Source organism: Dipodomys spectabilis, unplaced genomic scaffold (genome assembly GCF_019054845.1).
Source record: "Dipodomys spectabilis isolate Male_0828 unplaced genomic scaffold, ASM1905484v1 ptg000001l, whole genome shotgun sequence".
Lineage (NCBI taxonomy): Eukaryota > Metazoa > Chordata > Mammalia > Rodentia > Heteromyidae > Dipodomys > Dipodomys spectabilis.
Window position 1 is genome coordinate 11,707,659 of NW_024870678.1, and position 20,663 is coordinate 11,728,321.

Consider the following 20,663-nt stretch of genomic DNA (forward strand, 5'->3'; position numbering starts at 1 on the left):
TAGAATATTGAAGATATTCTAGAATATCTGTGCTCATCAAAGACAACAGAGTCTTCTAGGCTATGTGCTCTGTCTCATCTCTTTCCCTCACCTTGTTTTGGGTAGTCACCTTGACTCTTGTAAGGGAGCTTAACTCATTCTCACCTGTGTATTCTGCTCTCACCTGCTCGCACTTAACAAGATGGTGGCCCTTCTTTGTGTATAGCTTATTCCTCCATATCACTCAGGTAGATTCTTAGCCCCCTCTAGTGGCGCATACGGGCTGCTTTGTCTAAATAGGATCTGTGGCTTCCACACTAAGTTGGATTTCTCCAATGAGACCTAAAGTATCTTTTTTTTTTTTTTTTTTTTTTGAGACCTAAAGTATCTTAAATATTATACATGAACCCACTACTTCTCTCAGGATTTAAGGACAGTGTGGACCTTATCCTATGATTATAACACTGCCTGAGACACAGCTGTTACACAATGAATAAGTAAGTCAAAAACTGAAGAGCCAGTATCTGTAATATCCTTTGCATGGGACTTGGCATACAATAAGCACTTGAGTATTAATAGTGACCATAATAATGAGAACATACTTTTCAATTAACTGACAGTCTTTGAAATGGCTGGAATCCCTTTACTGGTCAGACTGAAGACATATTTTAAACACAGACAGTTCATCAAGAATTATTGACTCCAATCTCTGTTCTAGGCTCCTTACCAAAAACGTAAGGGAACCTTCATCTAAGATATGAAGATACACAGAAACGGTGGGACAAAGGGTGAACCAATTCAGCAAGGATACTCTAACTAGACACTATACAACTTGGGAGAATCAGGAGGGGAAAAACTGGGAGCAAATGCGGGGGCGGGGGGGGTGGTACTGCTCAAAAACAAATTTATTACATATTCTCAGTAACATGCCCATGGAAAGCATGCTATGCCTGTATTTACACACGTTCTTAGTATCAGGTGAAGTTAAATCAGTATATCTGCATACCCATCTGAGAACTATCCACAATAGTCAAGCAGGAGAATTAACCTAGGAATCCAACAATGAATGTATGGATAATGAAAATATGATACGTATGCAAAATGGAGTATTAGTCTACACTAAAGAAGAATAAAACTGTACCGTTTGCAGGAAAATGCATATAATTGGAGACTGTCATATTGAACAAAATAAGCCAAGCTCAAAAGCCAAATATCACATTTATTGCTAACATGTGGAACCTACATCTAAAAACGATTTTAAAAAAATAACAGTAATGGGTCTTCAGTGTGTGAAAGCACAGCAGAGGAGGAGGAGAACACTAAGATGGAAAAGAGATGGAGAGGGTGTGGAGAGTGAAGATGATGAGACTACTTTCCAGAAGTGTTTATGGTAGTATTGCGAAACACAGCAAATATTGCTTTCAAGGAGACCCACGGAGAAAGAACATTGAGGAAATGGGAGGTAACCTGCTCAAAGCACATTGTATACATCTATGGTAACTTGCTCAAAGCACATTGTACACATCTATGGAATTTTCTGCATGAATTCCTCTTGTATTATTGGGTGCTAAATAAAATTTTAAAAGAAAAAAAATTACAGGAACCAAATTACAGAACAGAATTACAGGAACAGAAATGTTCTTAGGTATAAGCCAGCTTGAAATTCCAAGGCAAGCTTTGAACATGAGGCTTTTTAGTGGCAAATAGATGCAGGTGCAGAAACATCAAAAGAGATAAAATAGCAATTGTGACTTGGTTTTATGATGTCTGGACTAAGTTCAGGTATGTTATGATAGATTCATTTCCAAATACTTAATTATCAATGCTTTTATCAGGTGATTTTTAGCATAATAGCTCTTTACTAAAGTGAGTTTATAGAAGAAAAAGTCATTTTGAGTGAACTAAACGGATATAGAACTGATTCTACAAAAAGTGTAGAACTTAACATATAATTAATAAATACTATCAGCAAACAGTGTGCATTCATATTATACCTCACAGGAAACACTTCACAGAAGGTGGGTTGACGACTATAGCTCTGCTTTTTACCCTTGGTAAAGATGATTGTTGTGCGTGTTGCCGCTGACCTATCAAGACTTCTTGAACAAAATGGGGAAGGGAAGGGATGGTAGGGGAAAAACAAAGGAGGAGGCAACAATGCTTGATAAGAAATGTACTCATTACCTTGCTCATGTAACTGTAACCCTTCTGTACAGCATTTTCACAATAAAAATGTATTAAGAAAAGAATCTACACATACAGTTTCTTCTAGTATGTTACTTGTGAGCTGCTCAATACAATTAGAAATTCTGGGACTTTAAATCTTTCAAACTTGGACCCCTAGTGTTAGCCTTTCGGTTTCTATTTTAACTAAAAGGCTCCAATGGAGCATTTGTATGCATTCAAAGATTTCAGGTTAAGTAAGAATTAATACCACTCATGCCACTACTGTGTCAATTTTGTCTTCATAGGCATGAGGCAGAGCCAAAATATATGATCTTTAGGAACAAGGGTAGTTTAGGTAATGTGTGTGCTTCTGGTTAGAATGTGGTGTTCATACACTACGTGTTTCATGAGATCAAAGACTAACTGCAGGGTACGTTGTTGCATGTGCTAATTAGAGGAGATGAGTTTAATCACACATACTGCACATCTCTATAGAAATTTTTACACGACCCTCCCTTTGTGTTATTAATGAATCATAACAAAATTTTTAACAAAAAAATAGAGTATCTACAGAAATGCTTTCAAGTGACTGTATGCCAACTTGGAATTCCATGCCAAGGTTAGAGTTTACATTGCCAGATAAGTCAATCCTGGCTGAGTTGCTGGTTGGATACAGTGTAAGTAGATGTGTCTGGCAAGGTGGGAAGGTTATGCCCAGGCTATGGCTTATGTGATGTCACATACTAAAAGGTCCCAGAGATTGGGGAAAAGTTGGGGGAGAAAAGCAGACAAAAGACTAACTGTGGCTTAGAAGCCCATTTCCTTTACTGTATTCTCTACACATCTCTGTTCTCAACAAAGAAGTAAGAACAAGAAAGGGTAGGGAAAGGGGTGTAGAAGTCAACAACTTCCAATTTCCCAAAGTACTTGTTCTGTTCCAGATAATGTTCTACAAGTATTTTCTGGATATCATGTGATTTCTTAACCACTCTGTGTGGTAGTAACTATTCCATCCCCGATTATACAGATGAGGAAACCAAAACATAACAAGTGACAGACAAAGCTAGAGTCTAAATTCTGAATTCAGCTATACACACATGATATAGGGAAATGTGGAAAACATATCCAAAACACAGTTGACATTGTACTGGATTTGTTTTATTTATTTTCCTCATATGGATTGTTTTTAATACCGTGAATGCACTGTCCTCTTAAATCCAGTATTCAATCGGTTTTTCTCAGTCTAATCTCCATTTTCAGCCCGTCAACATCTTCCGAAAACACCAGCTGCAACTGCACCAACAAAACATCCCTCCTGACAATTTACTGATAGGGTTGAAATTAATCTGATTTTTTCCTAATTATAAATTAATTTTTCCATAATATGCAGGACTTAGTTATGGCATTCTAATTAAGTATTTTGAGCCTTCACAGACCAGTTTGGTCTGGAAAGAAATATTGTCTATCTTGGCATTTCTGTGAAGTATGTCCCCAGGAAACATTTACAGACACCATCACTGCCAGCTTATTAGCATGGGAGAGGGGAATGAAGCCCAGCCAGGCTACCAAAGCACTTAGCTTTTTCACATAACTACCAGTAAGGTAAACTTCCATTAAAGCTACTTGTGTACGTGCATGTCTATTCTAGATGACTCAGACCACTAAAAGGTTTTTAGATATGTAAAAAAACAAAAGACAAAAGGAAGTTTAGATTCTCTAGCTAATTTAGCAGTTGTAGAAGATGTTTTGTTGAACAATTTTCTCTGTGGAACTAAGATGCCTATGGATTTTCAGAGCCATCAATTGCACATATAAAAAAAGGTTGGGATCCCTACTACTCTCGCACCCCCAAAAGTTTTTTGAAAATGCAGGTACAAAGTTGAGCTCTTCAGCATATTTTAAGGATGTTGCTTCGGTCAACATTCATTTATTATTCACTACAGAGGCTGGGGACAATGCATTTAACTATCCAATTATTCAATCTGCATTGTTGTATCGACAATGATATTATGAACAGGCCAGGAAAATAACATGCTGATATCAACATACATATAGCATGCATCTGAAAGTTTAATGGTTTTATGAGAAGAAAAAAAAATACAAGGGTTTCTTCTCCTTGCCCATAGAAGCACCTATTACTTTCTAAGTGTCATAGCTTGATCTAGAATCATAGAGAGCTTTTGGTGGTCTATTAGAAATACAGACAAGGAGTCTATATATTTAGGTACCTGATTTGATAACTGGCACCTAAATCAAAACCACCACCAATGGGCTGATATTTCCTCCCTATACTACATTTCACACTGATTTTAATTCATAAGCAATCAATGACTTTGTCATGAAACTTTCTCACTTCCTGTCAACATATGAAATTTTAATCAAGAAAAGAATCATGTATTTTCTGTATTTTGGAAACATCTAGTTATTCACAGGTTCTCAGAGTAACCAATAATAACTGAAAGCATAACAGAGTTGTGATTCACAATATTTTAAAAGCTAATTCAGTTGGGCCTGATTATTTGAATTTGTAAGTTCTACTTGTTTTATCTGATGAATCAATGTCTCTTTTGAAAAAGTATCTATTATAAAAGAAGTACAAGTTCATTTTACAAACAGAAACTAAAGGCAAAAATATATACAACAAATGTTAAAGTTCTCTGTTCTGTTTCATCTTTTCTCCTAATTTTTTTTCTTCCATGGTGGTTACTGGGTTTGAACTCAGGGCCTTGTGCTTACTGTGCAATTGCCCCCATCCTCCATTCTATTCTATTCTTGCTTCTTTTTTTGGGGGGGGGGGGGAGAGGAGGGGGCCGGTCGTGGGGCCTGAACTCTGGTCCTGCGCGTTGTCCCTCAGCTCTTCAGCTCAAACCTAGCGCTTTACCACTTGAGCCACAGTGCCACTTTCGGCTTTTTTTCTTATGTGGTGCTGAGGAATCGAACCCAGGGCCTCATGCATGCAAGGCAAGCATTCTACCACTGAGCCACCTTCCCAGCCCTCTATTCCTGCTTCTTAAAAGCACTCATAAGCCAGGTGCTAGATTACAGGCCTGAAATCCTCACTACTCAGGAGGTTGAGCTCTGAGGATCATGGTTCAAAGACAGTCCAGGCAGGAAAGTCCATAAGATTCTTATCTCCAATTAATCACAGAAAAAGTCAGAAGTGGCATTGTGACTCAAGTGGTAGAAGTAGTGTGTTAGCCTTGAGCAGAAGGGCTCAGGGACAGTGCCCAGGCCCAGTGTTCAAGCCCCACGACCAACACACACACACACAATCATGGAAATGTGATAAAGTAAGCAATAACTTATTTAAGAATATTCCTACTGCTAAAGTATATAGTTACATGGAGAACTAATAAAAAAGTATTTTCTGAGATTTTTGACTCTGGAAGCCTAAAGCATAATTTCCACGGTGTTGTCCCTATACCTACAGTTGAATGCATCTATTCTTGACTTGAGGAATGTTCTCAGGGGAAAATAAAATAAAATTATTTCATTCATTAGTAGAAAACATGTAGATGACTGAAAACTGTGTACATACGTTTATATATTTTGCAAACACTATGTAACTACAGGGCTTAATGGAGTAGTTGAGTATATAAATGTATATTTAAATAAACCACACCAGAACTAATCTATATTAATTAATTTTTAGTACTTATAAGAATAGTATTGTTATATTAATAATATATAATTAATATTATATGTATTTGAATGCAGGATTTATGAAATATAAATGCTTGATAGTTTCATAATTTTAAATGGTTAGCATTTTTTAATATTAAATGGGAAATAGTCTAGCAAGTACCTAATGTAAAATTGATTAACACAGAAAGTATTTTGTGACTTAGATAAATAGCAAATGATAAATACTGATTTTGGTAAATGTGTATGTACTTATAGGATGTTGAAAGAAACAGGAGTAGAGGAACACTTTTAAACTGGAAAAAATATAACTAAACAAATAGTTGGATTTCCATTGAGAATTGTAAATAGGGATGTATTAATACACTACAGAGTTCCTAGTCTTGGCCTTGCAAGGTCATATTACAGTGATTATATAAACAACTGAATTTTACTGAAAAATACTACAGAACATGACAGTTAAGACCTGTTATAAAAATGGAAAGTTATGGGGAGGGGGCGGGGGAAGGATGGGAAGGGTAAACAAAGGAGGAGGCTACAATGCTTGATAAGAAATGTACTCATTATCTTGCCCATGTAATTGTACCCCCTTCATACAGTATTTTCACAATTAAAAAAATGGAAAGTTAGAAAAATATTTTAAAAATGAAGGCTTAGTAAATACATTAATGATTTTAAGAAGTATTAAACCTTAGTATTAACATAATGATGAATATTAAACCTTAGCATTGACATTACTATGGTAAACTTTTATTAATCAAAATAAGGCATAGCAATATGTTTTGAAGTGTTTCTGTAGAGTATGCTAGTTAAGAGCAAGTTTTGGATTCAGACAGCATAAATCACATCTCAGTGCTAGCTGCATAACTTACGCAACTCACCGAACTGTGTGCCTCACTTCATCTCTGCAATGGGGAGTTTTCTTGGAATTGGATGAATAGCTAAAGAATACCTGAAATTAAGTATCCAAAGCTATCTACTACGTCCCTCAATATGAACATACTTACTTTAAGGAAAACTTGCAGATCTTGAGTCTGAGTGTGCTGTAGAATGTCTTGCTGTAGATGTTTGAATATAGCAATGCAGGTATACACTTGGTAATCAGGACCAAGGAAAATACAAGTAGCAATATAATGGCATATTTCCATCCAATCTAAATAATTCCAAAAACACTGTGATATCCACTGTAGGCAAATCTTGAAAAAAGAAGAAAGGTTCATTAAAAACCTTACAAGATCACACTGACTTTCAAAAAAACAGAAACTGCAAGGCCAAAACCAATGAAAAGTCTTACAGTTAACCAAAATAGAAAGGAATTCTGTATTTTTGCCTAATAACTATACTTTTCCTCTATGCTTAATGTGTGAGACAATTCATGGCTTTTGGACACAGAAGTTAAGGGTAAGTGATGATAGTCGTACTCTTCATCTACCAATTACTGGAAGTCCTCTTAGGGAACATAGTCTCCCTCTTACCAATAATAGTGGTTGCTCTCCACAGATCACAAATGCTGAGAATATTTTAATTCAGAGATGGGAGTTTTTCTATTCCACCTATAATCACAGATGTGTAATTATGCAGATGACAGATTGTTAAATGTTACATTAATGCAAATGGACTGTTGCTAAATCAGAAAATAATTTAAACCTAACAGAATTATAGAACATATAAATTATGAGTAAATGTAGAGAGTAACTTGAAAATTAGACTTTTACAAAAAGGTGGAGGTTTTTGCCTGTTTAACTTCTTTTTGATTAACATTCACACAGACTATAAAAGCCATACATGCCCATTGTGAAACACAAACACTTAAGAAAAATTTTTAAGTGAAAAATACATAGAGATGAAACCTGTTAGCATTTTAGTACATTATTGCAGACTGAACCCCCTCATGCATCCCCAAAAGATACATCAAAGTCCTCATTCCCATGTGACCTTGCTTGGAAATACTAAGGAGTTCCTTAGGGGAAGCACTCAGTCAATATGACTGGTGTCATAATAAGAAGGGAAAAGGGACAGAGACAAACATGCCTAGTAAGACCACCAAGAAAAGGTGCCAAGGAGAATAGCATGTGAAGATGGAGGACTGGGCTGGTGGGCCTCAAAGCTTGGGGAACTCTGGATGACTACATGCTGGGAAAGGCTCAAAGCAGGTTCCCTCCAGAGTGAGCAAACACTGGGGACACTCTGATGTTTGGGTTTCTATCCTCTAAAGTACTAGAAAATAAACCCACATTGTTTTAATCACTCAGGTTATGGCACTTTGTTATTCTAGATTGGTAAAAATTATGTTATAACATTTTCTCTTTTATTATAATTTCCAAACTACTCTTTATTGAAAATTTCTCATAAGTGAGCCAATTTTTATTTTACATCAGAGGATGGGGAAGGGGAAGAGAGCAAATATAGTGGCTTATTATTTTTCTCTTTTTTTGCTTCCACCATTTTGTCCATTAAAATACATTTTTGAATAAGTATTGAAAGTTGCCTTTTATTTTTCTGATTCAATATTGAGTTTTTGGTTCTGCTTTTAAAGGACAAATACGGAATATTAATTTGCTCTGTCTGTAGTAACCAAGTACCACAGCCAGGTGAATGAAACAACATAGTACTTTTTCACTATTCTAGACAAATCCATCAATCATATAATAAAGGCTACAAAGTGGAAATTAAATACAATTGGGAAACATTCCTTAAACTACAAGTAATGATAGCTACAAGGGTATATTTTTGCTGTAGCTCTAGATTTGTTCAGACAATTTTACATTTTCAGAAAGTGCAAAATAGTTGCCTATGATCAGGCTTTTGTGATGTAAGACAGGTAACCATTATGTATCCTAGGACACTTGCTGACATACTAAAGCACAATAATTAATGACATAGAATAGTGACTACAAGGAATGATAAAAGATGAAGTATTAAAGATACATGGTAGTGGTGGGAGTTAGTGGCTAATGCCTGTAATCCTAGATACTCAGGAAACAGATCTGAGGATTGTGGTTCAAAGCCATCCTGGGCAGGAAAGTCTGTGAGATTCATATCTCCAATTAACCATTAAAAAGCTAGAAGTGGAGCTATGGCTCAAGTACTAGAGCACTAGTCTTAACCAAAAAAAAAAAAAAAGCTCAGGGACAGAGCACAGATTCTGAGTTCAAGCTCTAGGACTGGCACCAAAAAAAAGAAAATAACAAGATACATTGTAACCCCAAGAAATGATAATTTGTTCAAAACTTTAATTAGAATGTGATTTTTTTGTTGCCTGCTCAAAAACAGAATATATTCAGCCTTGTTTTTTACTTTAACAATCTCATTACTCTTAAACTCTAATTAGCAAATATATATTTCTATGTTTAATTTTTAATACTCTAGTTTTACATGCTATTTTACTCTAGAGATCTTCCCACAAATCCTTTACTACTCAATCCCTAGTGTTTAAAAACATACTTCAAAAAGTGCTAGTCCTAATTATATCAAAATAAATGAGCTTTGAAACATAAAATTTGTAAGCAAATGATTATTTAATCACATATACCTATTTAGTTACTTTTATCCTGTTTTCACATATTTTAATTAGCAATAAAATGTGAAGCAATATAAGTAAGGCAATGATTTGTACTTATTAAGATAAAATGAAGCTCACATGGGAATCGAGTAAAAAGTATTTTTTATGTTTGATAAAAAGAATGTGACTGCTCAGAAATAATTCAATTTTTATTAAACAAATCTACTACTTGTATTAATTTTCAAATTGTTAAAGGTATAGCAAACTGGTAATTGATAAATTCAAATTTTCCTTTTAACTTCTAAACTGGTAAGATTAGGATTAAGCATATTGCAAGTTTTTCTCAGAATTTTTGGATATCTCTATCTGTCTATATATTTATATCTATATATTATGCTGGTACTGAAGCTTGAATCCAGGGCCTCATGCTTTCATTCAGTTTTTTACCTCATAGCTGATACTCTATCATGTGAACCATATCTCCACTTCTAGCTCTTTTGCTGGCTAATTATTGACTATAGTTGATTAGAACAGAGTTTTCTTTAAGGGCCACACAGAGGACTGAAAAGTTGCTGCTCCTCATAGATTACCTGTGATGGGGCAAAGCCAGACATATGAAATGCAGAAAACACAAGCGGAAGCTCAGCCTTCAGGAGCATTTCAATAGAGTGAGTGCTGCAGAAATAGACTGGATGTATGCCCGATTCTATGGTGTCAACAGGTAGATACCGCTATGGAAAACAGAGAAATTGGAACCAGTGAATATACATGTAATTGAAAATAATCGAATGTGTTGTTTATGTGGTGGTATAACAAGTTATTGTAGTCATTATAATTATATAAATAAAAATATAAAGTCTCAATAAAAGCAGAATTATATACATTGCTAAATCACAGGAGAAAGATAAAACTTTGAAATTTTGGTAACTTCAAAGTCTGTAGAATGATGAAGAAGGGTGCTAGATGAACAAATAAACACGAGTGAGTGAATGAGTAGTGAATACTTTATATATAAAGGTGTAGTGTATTTCAATATGCTTGCTATTTCTGGCCTAATGTTAAAAAAGGCTTTAGTTAGATTTGGGGATGTTTGCTTCGTTTTATATGTTGATATTAAATCAAATCTAAACCTGAATTAACAACAACCCCCATGTAGAACTCTACAATAAAATCTAACTCTAATCCTGGAGCAAAATGCATAATTCACCCAAAGTTCTCAGGGCAACTATGTTATATGTAATGTATAATTGTATACATATTTTTATTTTATATTATATATGTGTTTATAACATATGCATATGTTTATTTACAAACTTGGATTTCCGTCAGCAATGCTTTTGTGATTGGGTTTATTTCAGTTGAGCTCTTAGTCATAATTTGTCATGAATGGTCAATAATGTTTTTATCTAGTATTACTACAAATTCAACAACTGCCCACATAACTGTTTTTAGCAAAGAATAACTGTTTTCTAGCAATTTTGAACTGGTTACCAGCAAATTTTGAATCAAGTATCAAGAAAACATGAATAGCAATTATGCCAATAAAACTGGTCATTAAATTAGATATGAAGACTTTACTGGATAAATCCTATCTTAAAATGTTTGGGGCAGGGGGGTCCTGGGGCTTTAATTCAGGGCCTGAGTGTTATCCCTGAATTTCTTTTGCTCAAGGCTAACATTTGAGCCACAGCTCCATTTAAGAGTATCACAGACTGACAGGCTTGGAATCACAAGTCTTAGATTTCAGCCTCCTGATTAGCTAGGATTACAGGCATGAGCCACCAGCACCTGACTCCTAAAACTTTTTTAATAAAAGAAACGCTATGTTAAAAAACGAACTTTACAATTTAGCCGGGGGGTGGGGAGGGGGGAAGAGAGGGAGTGTTGTGGAGATGGGAGGGAAGGGATGCTAGGGGAAAAACAAAGGAGGCGACAACAATGCTTGATAAGAAATGTACTCATTACCTTGCTCATGTAACTGTAATCCCTCCTCTGTACAGTATTCTCACATTAAAAACTTCTTTAAAAAAAAAGAAACTTGATACTTCAAAATTAAGACAAATCAAACCCATAAATAACAAATAACATAGGGTTTAAAATATGAAGGATTCTTTGTAACTTCATTGTATAGTATTTTTAGAGATGTAAATCAGACATATATAATAAAGTTTCTGAAATTACCACCCTGACTTATCAGTGCTTTTGTGTTTTGTAATGACAATGATTTATCATTTCACATTGCACAAATATCGATTTGTAGGGAAAAATACACCACAGAAATTATCACTTTTTATTCTGATAGGTTCTCTAGGAGATATCACATATGGACAAGAATATGGTAATTCTATATAGTGATGAATGAAGACATAGCTAGCATATTAAATGGACATCTTAGTGTCACTTCACATCGATCTCTAGGAAAAAATATGCTGTTGAGTAGTTAAATATAATACAGACTAAGAATTAATATCCATTGATTTCCTTCTTGTGAAATCTAATGCATTTTGCTAATGGTTACTTGTATAATGAATGCATTTAATAAATATAATTTTTTTTGTCAGTCCTGGGGCTTAAACTCAGGGCCTAAGTACTGTCTCTGAACTTCCTTTGCTCAAGGCTAGTACTCTACCACTTGAGCTACCGCACCACTTACAGCTTTTTCTGCTCATGTGATACTGAGGAATCGAATCCAGGTCTTCATGCATGCTAGGCAAGTATTCTAGCACTAATGGCACATTTCCAACCCTAAACAAATTTTAAAGTGAATTTAGCTAATAATTTCTGAGAATTGTACATAATAGTAATAAAGAATTTCAATGTCCACATACCACACGCCCATAGAAGGGGTTTGAAAAGTATTAGTATAGATGATGTAGTATTGGAATTTTCCCCAAAATGAGTATGTTAACAAGATTCAATAAACAGAAACATAAATGAACAGAAACATAAATAAAACTGAGGGGCATACTTTCCTCTAAAATAATCTGAGAATTTACAAACTATTCAAGCTATGGAAATAAGTTATTAATGAAAGTACTTCAATAAAAGCTCAGTATGGATTTTCAAAATGCATACTAAAGAACGGGTCTATTCCTCTATAAAATATGGTTACAATTTCAAATTAATAAATGATTTTCTTCTATAATTTAACCATTAAGGTAATTTTTCTACCAAAACAACAAAAAATACACATTTATTTCTTATATCTAGACTTTACTATTTCATTAAACAATGGGTTTCTAACTATTAAACTTAAATTTTGAACTATTTTGTTGTGAAAATGCTTCTATAAGCTTTAGTTATCATTCAGTAAGACATCAAATATTGGCAAAATATACAATTTATATCTTCAAAGAAAATGACTCAAAAAGCATTCATGTAAGAAAATTGCTAAAATAATAAAGCTTCCTTAGAAAAGAGACAAAAAGTGTAGCACTTTTAGTTCATGCCTATAATCCTAGCTACTCAGGAGGCTGAGATATAAGGGTCATGTTTCAAAGCCAGCCCAGGCAGGAAAGTCTCTGTGAGACTCTTATCTTCAATTAGCCACTCAAAAACCAGAATTGGCTCAGAGTGAAAGAGGAGCTAGCCTTGAGTAAAAGAACTCAGGGATAGCACCCAGGTCCTGAGTTCAAACCCCACAACTGACCAAAAAAGGAAGGAAGGAAGGAAGGAAGGAAGCAAGGAAGGAAGGAAGCAAGGAAGGACAGAAGCAAGCAAGCAAGCAAGCAAGCAAGGAAGCAAGGCAGGCAGGCAGGCAGGCAGGCAGGCAGACAGGCAGAAATATGTAGCTCTTACAGAAATATGTAGTCTTGGTAGCCAAAGGAAAGCAGAGGTGAGAAGCCGGGAGAACTGCTGAAGAAACTGGAATGTTTTCTCTTTATCCCCCAACATTATCATGAACAGAGAAGATGCAAACCAGTCATGGCCAGGGTAATTTCCTTGAAGGCAGACTGGAAACCACAGTTAAGGAACTTCTGCAGTATCTTACAAGTTGAGATATAAAGAACTTCATGAATATTCGTTTCCAGGATCTTCCTTGGGAACTAAAATACTGATTGAATGTAGTACTCATTGTATCTTCAATTTACAAACTATTCAAGCTGTGGAAGTAAGTTATTAATAAAAAGTAAATCACTTCTATAATTACTACTTTAACATACTATTTGCTTACATATCCAGAGGAATTCAAGGTGAAGAGCAGCTGAAGGAAAAAGACACTGTTCTGTAAAGCTGCTTATTTAAGTCATTGATACAGCAGTACCCTCCTGCCTTCCTTGCTAAACAACTGGTATGACCAAGCATAATAGAACCTATATAATTTTTAAATAACCATTTCCTGGTTTTATTTTCCCTTGAGCCAACAATTCAAATGAAACTACAAAAGGACATCAGCAGGGTAACAGAGCAGCAGCTCTAGTAGGGATCAACAAAACCTCTTTGCAAAACACTTAGATTTTTGTGTGAAAACACCTTCTAATGATTTTGTTCAATTTAAGATTCAATGAGATCAAATGTTGGCTCAAATTAATAAAATTCATGTTTACAATACAAAACAAAATACCATTAAGGATATACTGTAACAAGTCACACAATAATTTAAAATATTACTTTACTATATAAATGTGGTAACGGATCTCATCAAAAAGTATGTAAAACACTGAAGAAAGATCAAGCACTTATGAATCCACTCCAAAGGATATGAAGTGAAGATTTCACAGGAGACTGCTGCTGTTTCAGGAATTTCTCACAGTGCTTTAAAAGCAAGGCAAGGTCATTTTCTGCACCATCTTTCAACAAGTTGAGAAACTTACCATACCTATGTTTTTTTTAAAAAAAAAAAAAAAAGAAGGCCATAAAAAACTGTACATTCATTGTTTTAATGCATCAACTATATTCCTTTTCAGATCTCAAGGTTTCGAGTTTTCAAAATTCTACTTTTAGCATAACTATTTTACATATACCATTCAGGATACAAAACTCTACATGTCCTGGTTAAGATATTTGTACATCAGCATTTACAGTATTAAAAACTCCTATATGTTTAGTACAATGAATGTAACAATTGTTCAAGGAAAATCATAACATGCTCCTTTTTTCCCCACATGTGCTCCTTTTGAAACCTTATTAAGACTTAACTTGATCATCACTGTAAGAGAACTCAGGTGCTTTCAGTCTTAAGAGACAAACAAATTCATTTTCAGTGGTTTAACATGTGCTACCAGCCTGACTTACACTGCAGTGTACCCAAACAGTACGTTATAAATAACTTTTTCTGAGTGCTAGTGTCTCCCTCCTATAATCCTAGCTACTTCTGAGGCAGCTAAGACCCAGAAGCTCAGGAAGCTCAAGGTGAGCCCAGGTAGAAGAGTCTGCAAGACTGTATTTCTAAAGTAACTAGCAAAAAAAAAAAAAAAAAAAAAAAGTGGTAGAGAATCGGATGAACAAGCAAGATGAGGGACCATGAGGCTCTAATTTCAAACTCTGGTACTAGCAAAAAAGAAAGAAAAAAGGAAAAGAAAAGTTTTCCATTTACTTCCTACAAATAAACCATTTAAAATATGTGACTACACTGCTCATGTTATAAGCAAACATTTCTAAAAGGAAATAGGGGCCCACAAACTATTTGCATGTGAAGGGAGTATAGAGTTGGAGAACATAATTAAGAGTTCAGGTGGAATGAAGTCATTGCATCATGCATTTGTAAAACAGCTTTTGTAATGACTCTCACGTGTTTCTATCATAGACTTGATTGTGAAGCTGACCCTAACATTAAAATGGGATGGTTCAAAGCCTCCTTTAATAGACAAGAAGCAGAATTGCAGTGACTTAGTCTTAATCCCCAGTTTGTGACTAAGCATGCCTATTTCTTCTGGCAATGGCAGTATGACTTAAAAAATTCAAACTATAATTTGAGTATCTTCATTTTAACTTCCAACTCTTGTTCTTAAGGTACTTTTGTACACTTCATGTTAGTCTGACAATTAGGACTAATCACATTTTAGAAAATGGCATGATTGTGTTACCAATGTGGTGATTTTTACAATGCTATTTTTGGGGAAAATCTGATAGTCTTTGAGTCTAAAACACACTGTAATTAGCCTCTGGAATAATAATGCACTATAACTGATTTACAGGCAGAGATAATTTAATCATGAGCCAATATACTGGAAGATAAAGTTATTCTTTTCTGAGTGATAAACTTTGCATTTAAAGAATACAAAATGGTTGGTTGTTAAATATTATTAAGCACATATCACGCAGATGAGTTCTCAGAGTGCAAAAGGGAGATTATTTCCTTGTATACCTGACAGTCATTTTAATGCCAAGCTGCTGTACAGATGAAAGACTTTCATTCTTCACATTTGCATCCGTGGCTAGAAACAATAGAAAACTGAGTTATAAAAATGTATAAAAGTCTGCATAATAATCACATTTTAATTGAAAATTGATGAAAGCAATATTTTTACATATTTAATGTGAATTTTGGAGACACTGATGAATTTGTTCTTTTATAAGAGCTGCCAGTTATATTTTCAAAGGAATTAAAAGGGAACTTTTATAAGTAACTTTTCTCTTATAAAAAGCATTTTTAATCACATTTTAAAATAACTAATAAGCCAGGTACCTGTGGCTCATGACTGAAATCCTAACTACTTAGGAGTCTGAATTCTAAGGATTATAGTATGGCTAGACAAATCCATCTCATTGGAGACTCTCATCTCCAATTAACCAGCACAAAGCAGGAACTGGAGTTGTGTCTCAAAAAGTAGAGCCTCAGAAGTGAGCAAAAAAGCCAAGCAGATGAGAAGACAGGATTCTGTACTCACACACACAGTAATTCTGAGCAAAACGCAATATATACATATTTAAAATACCCTTGGTGAAGTTAATAAACACTAAAAAAAACGAAATAAAAAAAAGAATGATAGGAAAGTAGAGCAAATCTGGATGGGGGAGTGGGCACCAGTGGGAGGATGTAGGGCTCACAAAAGAGTGAACAAAGATGAAATGGTCACCACAGTGTTTTCACATATGAGAATGAAGTAGTAAAAACCTGATGAAATTGTTTTAGAAAGGAAATGAGATAAAGCAGAATGATACAGGGGGTGAAGTTGATCAGAATACTTTGTTTCTATGTGTGGAAATGTCACACTATAACCCCCCATTGTACAATTAATGAGTGCTATAACTGACTTCAAAATAATTTATTTTATTTGGCCACACATATAAAAGAACAAACAAAAACCAAACAAAACCATTAAACATAAAAAACAAGATCTACAATACTGTAACTTTTACTATGCAATGACTATAAAATATCTTGAATTATAAATATGCACAACCATAGTTTTTTATTCCTTCCTGACATTCATGTGAAAAATTTCAGCAAGCATTCTTGCACTTTTACAGAATAACAATATACAAGAGTGAATTTCTTCCTGCATGCAACTTTTCTCTGTGAGTAGAAAATATGATCATCTACCAAAAGTGAGGAAGGGTAGAAAGGATAAGGAGAGCCTGAAAGGTTGGGTTGATTCTAAACACCGAATGTGAATATTTGAAAGAATCACTAGTTTGTCTAAAGAAAGTAGTGTACATACACACAATTAAGGAAAGCCATCCAAAATCACATAGTTATCTAGTGCTAAACAACATCAAAACCCAGGTTTTTCTGAATCTCATATAATTGGGATCTTCTGGTCACTACATATGAGTAGATTTCATACTATCTATAGGATCTGTTTCTACTGTAGGCTCTTTCATTTCTTGTAATAAATCACCTCTGATAAGGATGAGTGTGGAATACTATCCAAGAATCTATGAAGGATAAGAGATAAATCAGATATATGCTGAAGGAACTTTTCTCTGTAGTGTCAAAGATAAACTGCATATAAAGATAATTCTGATAAAGGTGTTTTATAGGCCTAAGTGGGAGAAGAATAGTATAGAAAGAGTACTCTGGGAATTCTAAAGAAGAAAAGAGTTTCTGCATCTGCTTAGGAAAACGTGCCATGCAAGGTAAACCTTAAAATATGAATAGACCTTAGATATTCAACGAAAGGAAGACAAATGTGAACTGCTATGGAGAATCTACTCTTGACTGTTAATACATACTCTTTAGCAATGCAAGTTAAGGTAACTAACTCAACCTAGTTTGCCTGGAAATTTCATGATGGTATAGCAGCTTAGGTCTCATGCAGCAGGAACAAAAGTCAGTCCCAGGGGAAGGAGATTTAGCCACCATACCCAGAAGTGGTTATTTTCTTCTAGAAAAAGAAGTTTAAATACTCGAAACTCTTTTCTAAAGTGCTTGGTGAATTCCTTGACAAGCCACATCTGAGTCATTTATTTAGATTGGAATGCAATCTTAGCAATGCTGTTTATATTTTACTTATAATGACAGCAGTTAAGCTGCACTTTACATAGCTTTTATTTTCTTATTTACAACTGTCATGGTGTTAACAGATGTACCTTCTTTCCCTTAAGAGGAAACCAGTTCTATACTTCTGAAAGATCTCCACTTGTAGCAACAACAGATTAAAGTTGCTATTCAAAGTTGTTCCCCCAGATTTTCAAAATGGAATGGGCATGAACCTTTTTCACCTTAGAAACCATGGAGCTAAAGAGGATGTACATCTCTGGCAGAAAGAAATAAGTCTACCACATAGGGACAGACAGAGAAAGAAGACAGCTCATTTGATGTCAATGATCCTTTTCTGATTCTTTTGCTACATAAAGTGATAGAAAACTTTGGTTTTCATTACTGATGGGAAGGATAAACAAAGGAGGAAGCAACAATGCTTGATAAGAAATGTGCTCATTACCTTGCCCATGTAATTGCAACCCCCCGTATGGTATTTTCACAATAAAAATTTTAAAAAAAGGGGAGCTGGGAAGGTGGCTCAGTGGTAGAGCGCTTGCCTTGCAAGCCTGAGGCCCTGGGTTCGATTCCTCAGCACCATATAAGCAAAAAGAAAAAAGCCGGAAGTGGCGCTGTGGCTCAAGTGGTAGAGCACTAGCTTTGAGCTGAAGAGCTGAGGGACAGTGCCCAGGCCCAGAGTTCAGGCCCCACAACCAGACCCAAAAAACAGAATTTTTTAAAATTACTCTCCCTTTTGCAGCAATGCACCCATTTTTTAAAACTACCAACCATCATTTATCTATTAAATTTTAAGGATTATTATTGGGGATATTAATTGATTGGTGGGGAAGCTTTTAAAACAATAAACTTAAAAGTCTTATCCTAAGTTGATACAGCTATGGCCTAGACCTCTTCTCAACTATAATAATGTGATACAGTGACAATAATGTGCTTTCTATCCAGTATATCAAGCTAGGTTCATACATATATGTCTCTGAACGATAGAGGAAGAACATGTGGTGGTGGGAAGGACAGAGAAATGACTCCCTATGCCAAGTGTCATATGGACCATGGTCATATGGACCTGGGGGTGAGTGCCACCAGGAGACTGTAGCCTCCATCCACATCAGTGAAGCCTGGGATGAAGTCAAGAAACGGGGTAAGTGATGCTGCCAAAAGAAGTAGCTTAGGAATGTTCTGTGAGCACAGAATTCTTCTCATTCTTCTCTTGGAAGAAAGGACTTCTTCCAGAGTAGGTGGACTGAGAGGAATCCTTTGACTTTTGTAGAACTGAATGAATAATTTACACTCCACTCTAAATAATAATAATAATAATTTCTACTCCACTCTAAAAGCTTGTGATTATATTTTCAGACAAAATCCTAGTGCTAGATCATTTCAAGTGAAAATAGTTTCCAATAATGGCTGTGCTTCAAAATCCTCTGAAAAGGATTTATTTTTTTTTTCCACAAGATAAACTGGATCTACTATAGACCAATAATTAATACGTAAGGGGTGAATGAGTGATCATTTTTAAAGACCTTTACTTTTTCTTTGGGCATTAAAATTAAAATTACCAATATAATATTTAGACATAGTTATAAATGAACAATAATACTGACTACTCAAATTCCACATTAGTGAAGGGTTCAGTTAACTTCTCAAGTTGTTCATATGGATATGTTGAGTATAACAAAATAAACATCAAATATTCCATTTACAAATGAAATAGATATAAATAAGTTTAATATTAATAAAATCCTACAGAAAAAAATAGAAAAATGAACATGAAACCAGAAAATAATATAATGGGAAAAGAAGGACAAATTTAAAATTTAGACACGTTTTACATACATTTTTTGACAACTTAGATGAAGAAACGAATATTAGACTATGAAAGGTCAGTGGAATTAACTGCATTATATACAACCTGGGCTAAGTAAAATTTATTAAGTAAGAATTAAAACCTTTAGAACTAACACTAACAAGGTAAATTGAATAAGTAAAATTTAATGATAAAAGATGTATGTCTTGATGCAGGTATGGTGGTGCATGCCTGTAATTCCAGCATTTGGGTAACTGAGGTAGGACAACTGTGAATTCAAGGTTAGCTATAAAGCAAGACCCTAGCTTAAAAAAAATCAAACAATGATGACTAAATAGTTTTGGGATCAATATCTATGGCCAACATATTAATATATTCACAATGTTATGTGGGAGACATAATAGCTGATTAACCTTCAATAATACAAGCAAATGGGGGAGGGGACAATAAATATTAAACTCGAAGAAAAGTGGAGGGGAAAACAAATGATAACCTAAAAGTTTTTCTGAAATCAAGCAACAAAGTCAGGATGGAATTCCCATTCCCCGAAATCAATGAGAAAACCGTAAGTTGTTGAAAAAGGGTAAGCAAATGATATCATACTTATACTTACTCCTATTTGCTTCATAAAGCTTTCTTAAACCTAAGACAGCATTATTATGACTATTATGTAAATAACCAATCATTCTGATTATAAAGATGATAGTTCCAGAATAAAGTAATTCGAGGAGACATCTTTAAATACAAACTTCAACTCACCTGGTAATGCATTCATTTCCATTTTGGGTTTGCAAAGCAAGCACAGACAGCGGCAGAAGGAAAAACTAAATCTGCCTGCAACTTGGCTAATGGTTCAGAAAAAAAAAAATGCATTTCCAGAAGAGTAAAGAATTTCTCCACCAGAGGACAAATCATGGCCCGGAAGCCAGTTTCTGCCTGGCTGTTTACTGACACTCCTGAAACCCTGCTATATTTGTTGTGAAGTCAGGGAAATCTTACCAAGCAAAGAAATCAAGTCAGGACATTTCCTCTTTCCTTTCCTTCTTTCCCCAAAGTCAAGGCTGCAGGCTCTCTTGCTTCCTTTTCAGAAGAAAACTATTCTTACCTGTTTTATTCAGTTCATACTTTTCTAAATCCCAGTGCTTTGTGACCCAGCTACCTAAGCATCTCAGCTTAATTGATAT

At 34.9% G+C, this 20,663-nt stretch overlaps 1 protein-coding gene across 1 annotated transcript in view; it reads right to left on the reverse strand.

Moving 5' to 3' along the window:
• The window catches only part of Tbc1d32 (TBC1 domain family member 32), a 131,694-nt gene that overhangs the window by 8,031 nt on the left and 103,000 nt on the right, over positions 1-20,663 (reverse strand). Inside the window, exons 28-32 of the mRNA XM_042669395.1 lie at positions 15,597-15,666; positions 13,993-14,108; positions 13,088-13,242; positions 9,880-10,020; positions 6,795-6,983 (exon numbers count right to left, since the gene is read on the reverse strand). Of these exons, the coding sequence (XP_042525329.1) occupies positions 6,795-6,983; positions 9,880-10,020; positions 13,088-13,242; positions 13,993-14,108; positions 15,597-15,666 (671 nt within the window). The remainder of the gene's footprint in view (positions 1-6,794; positions 6,984-9,879; positions 10,021-13,087; positions 13,243-13,992; positions 14,109-15,596; positions 15,667-20,663) is intronic.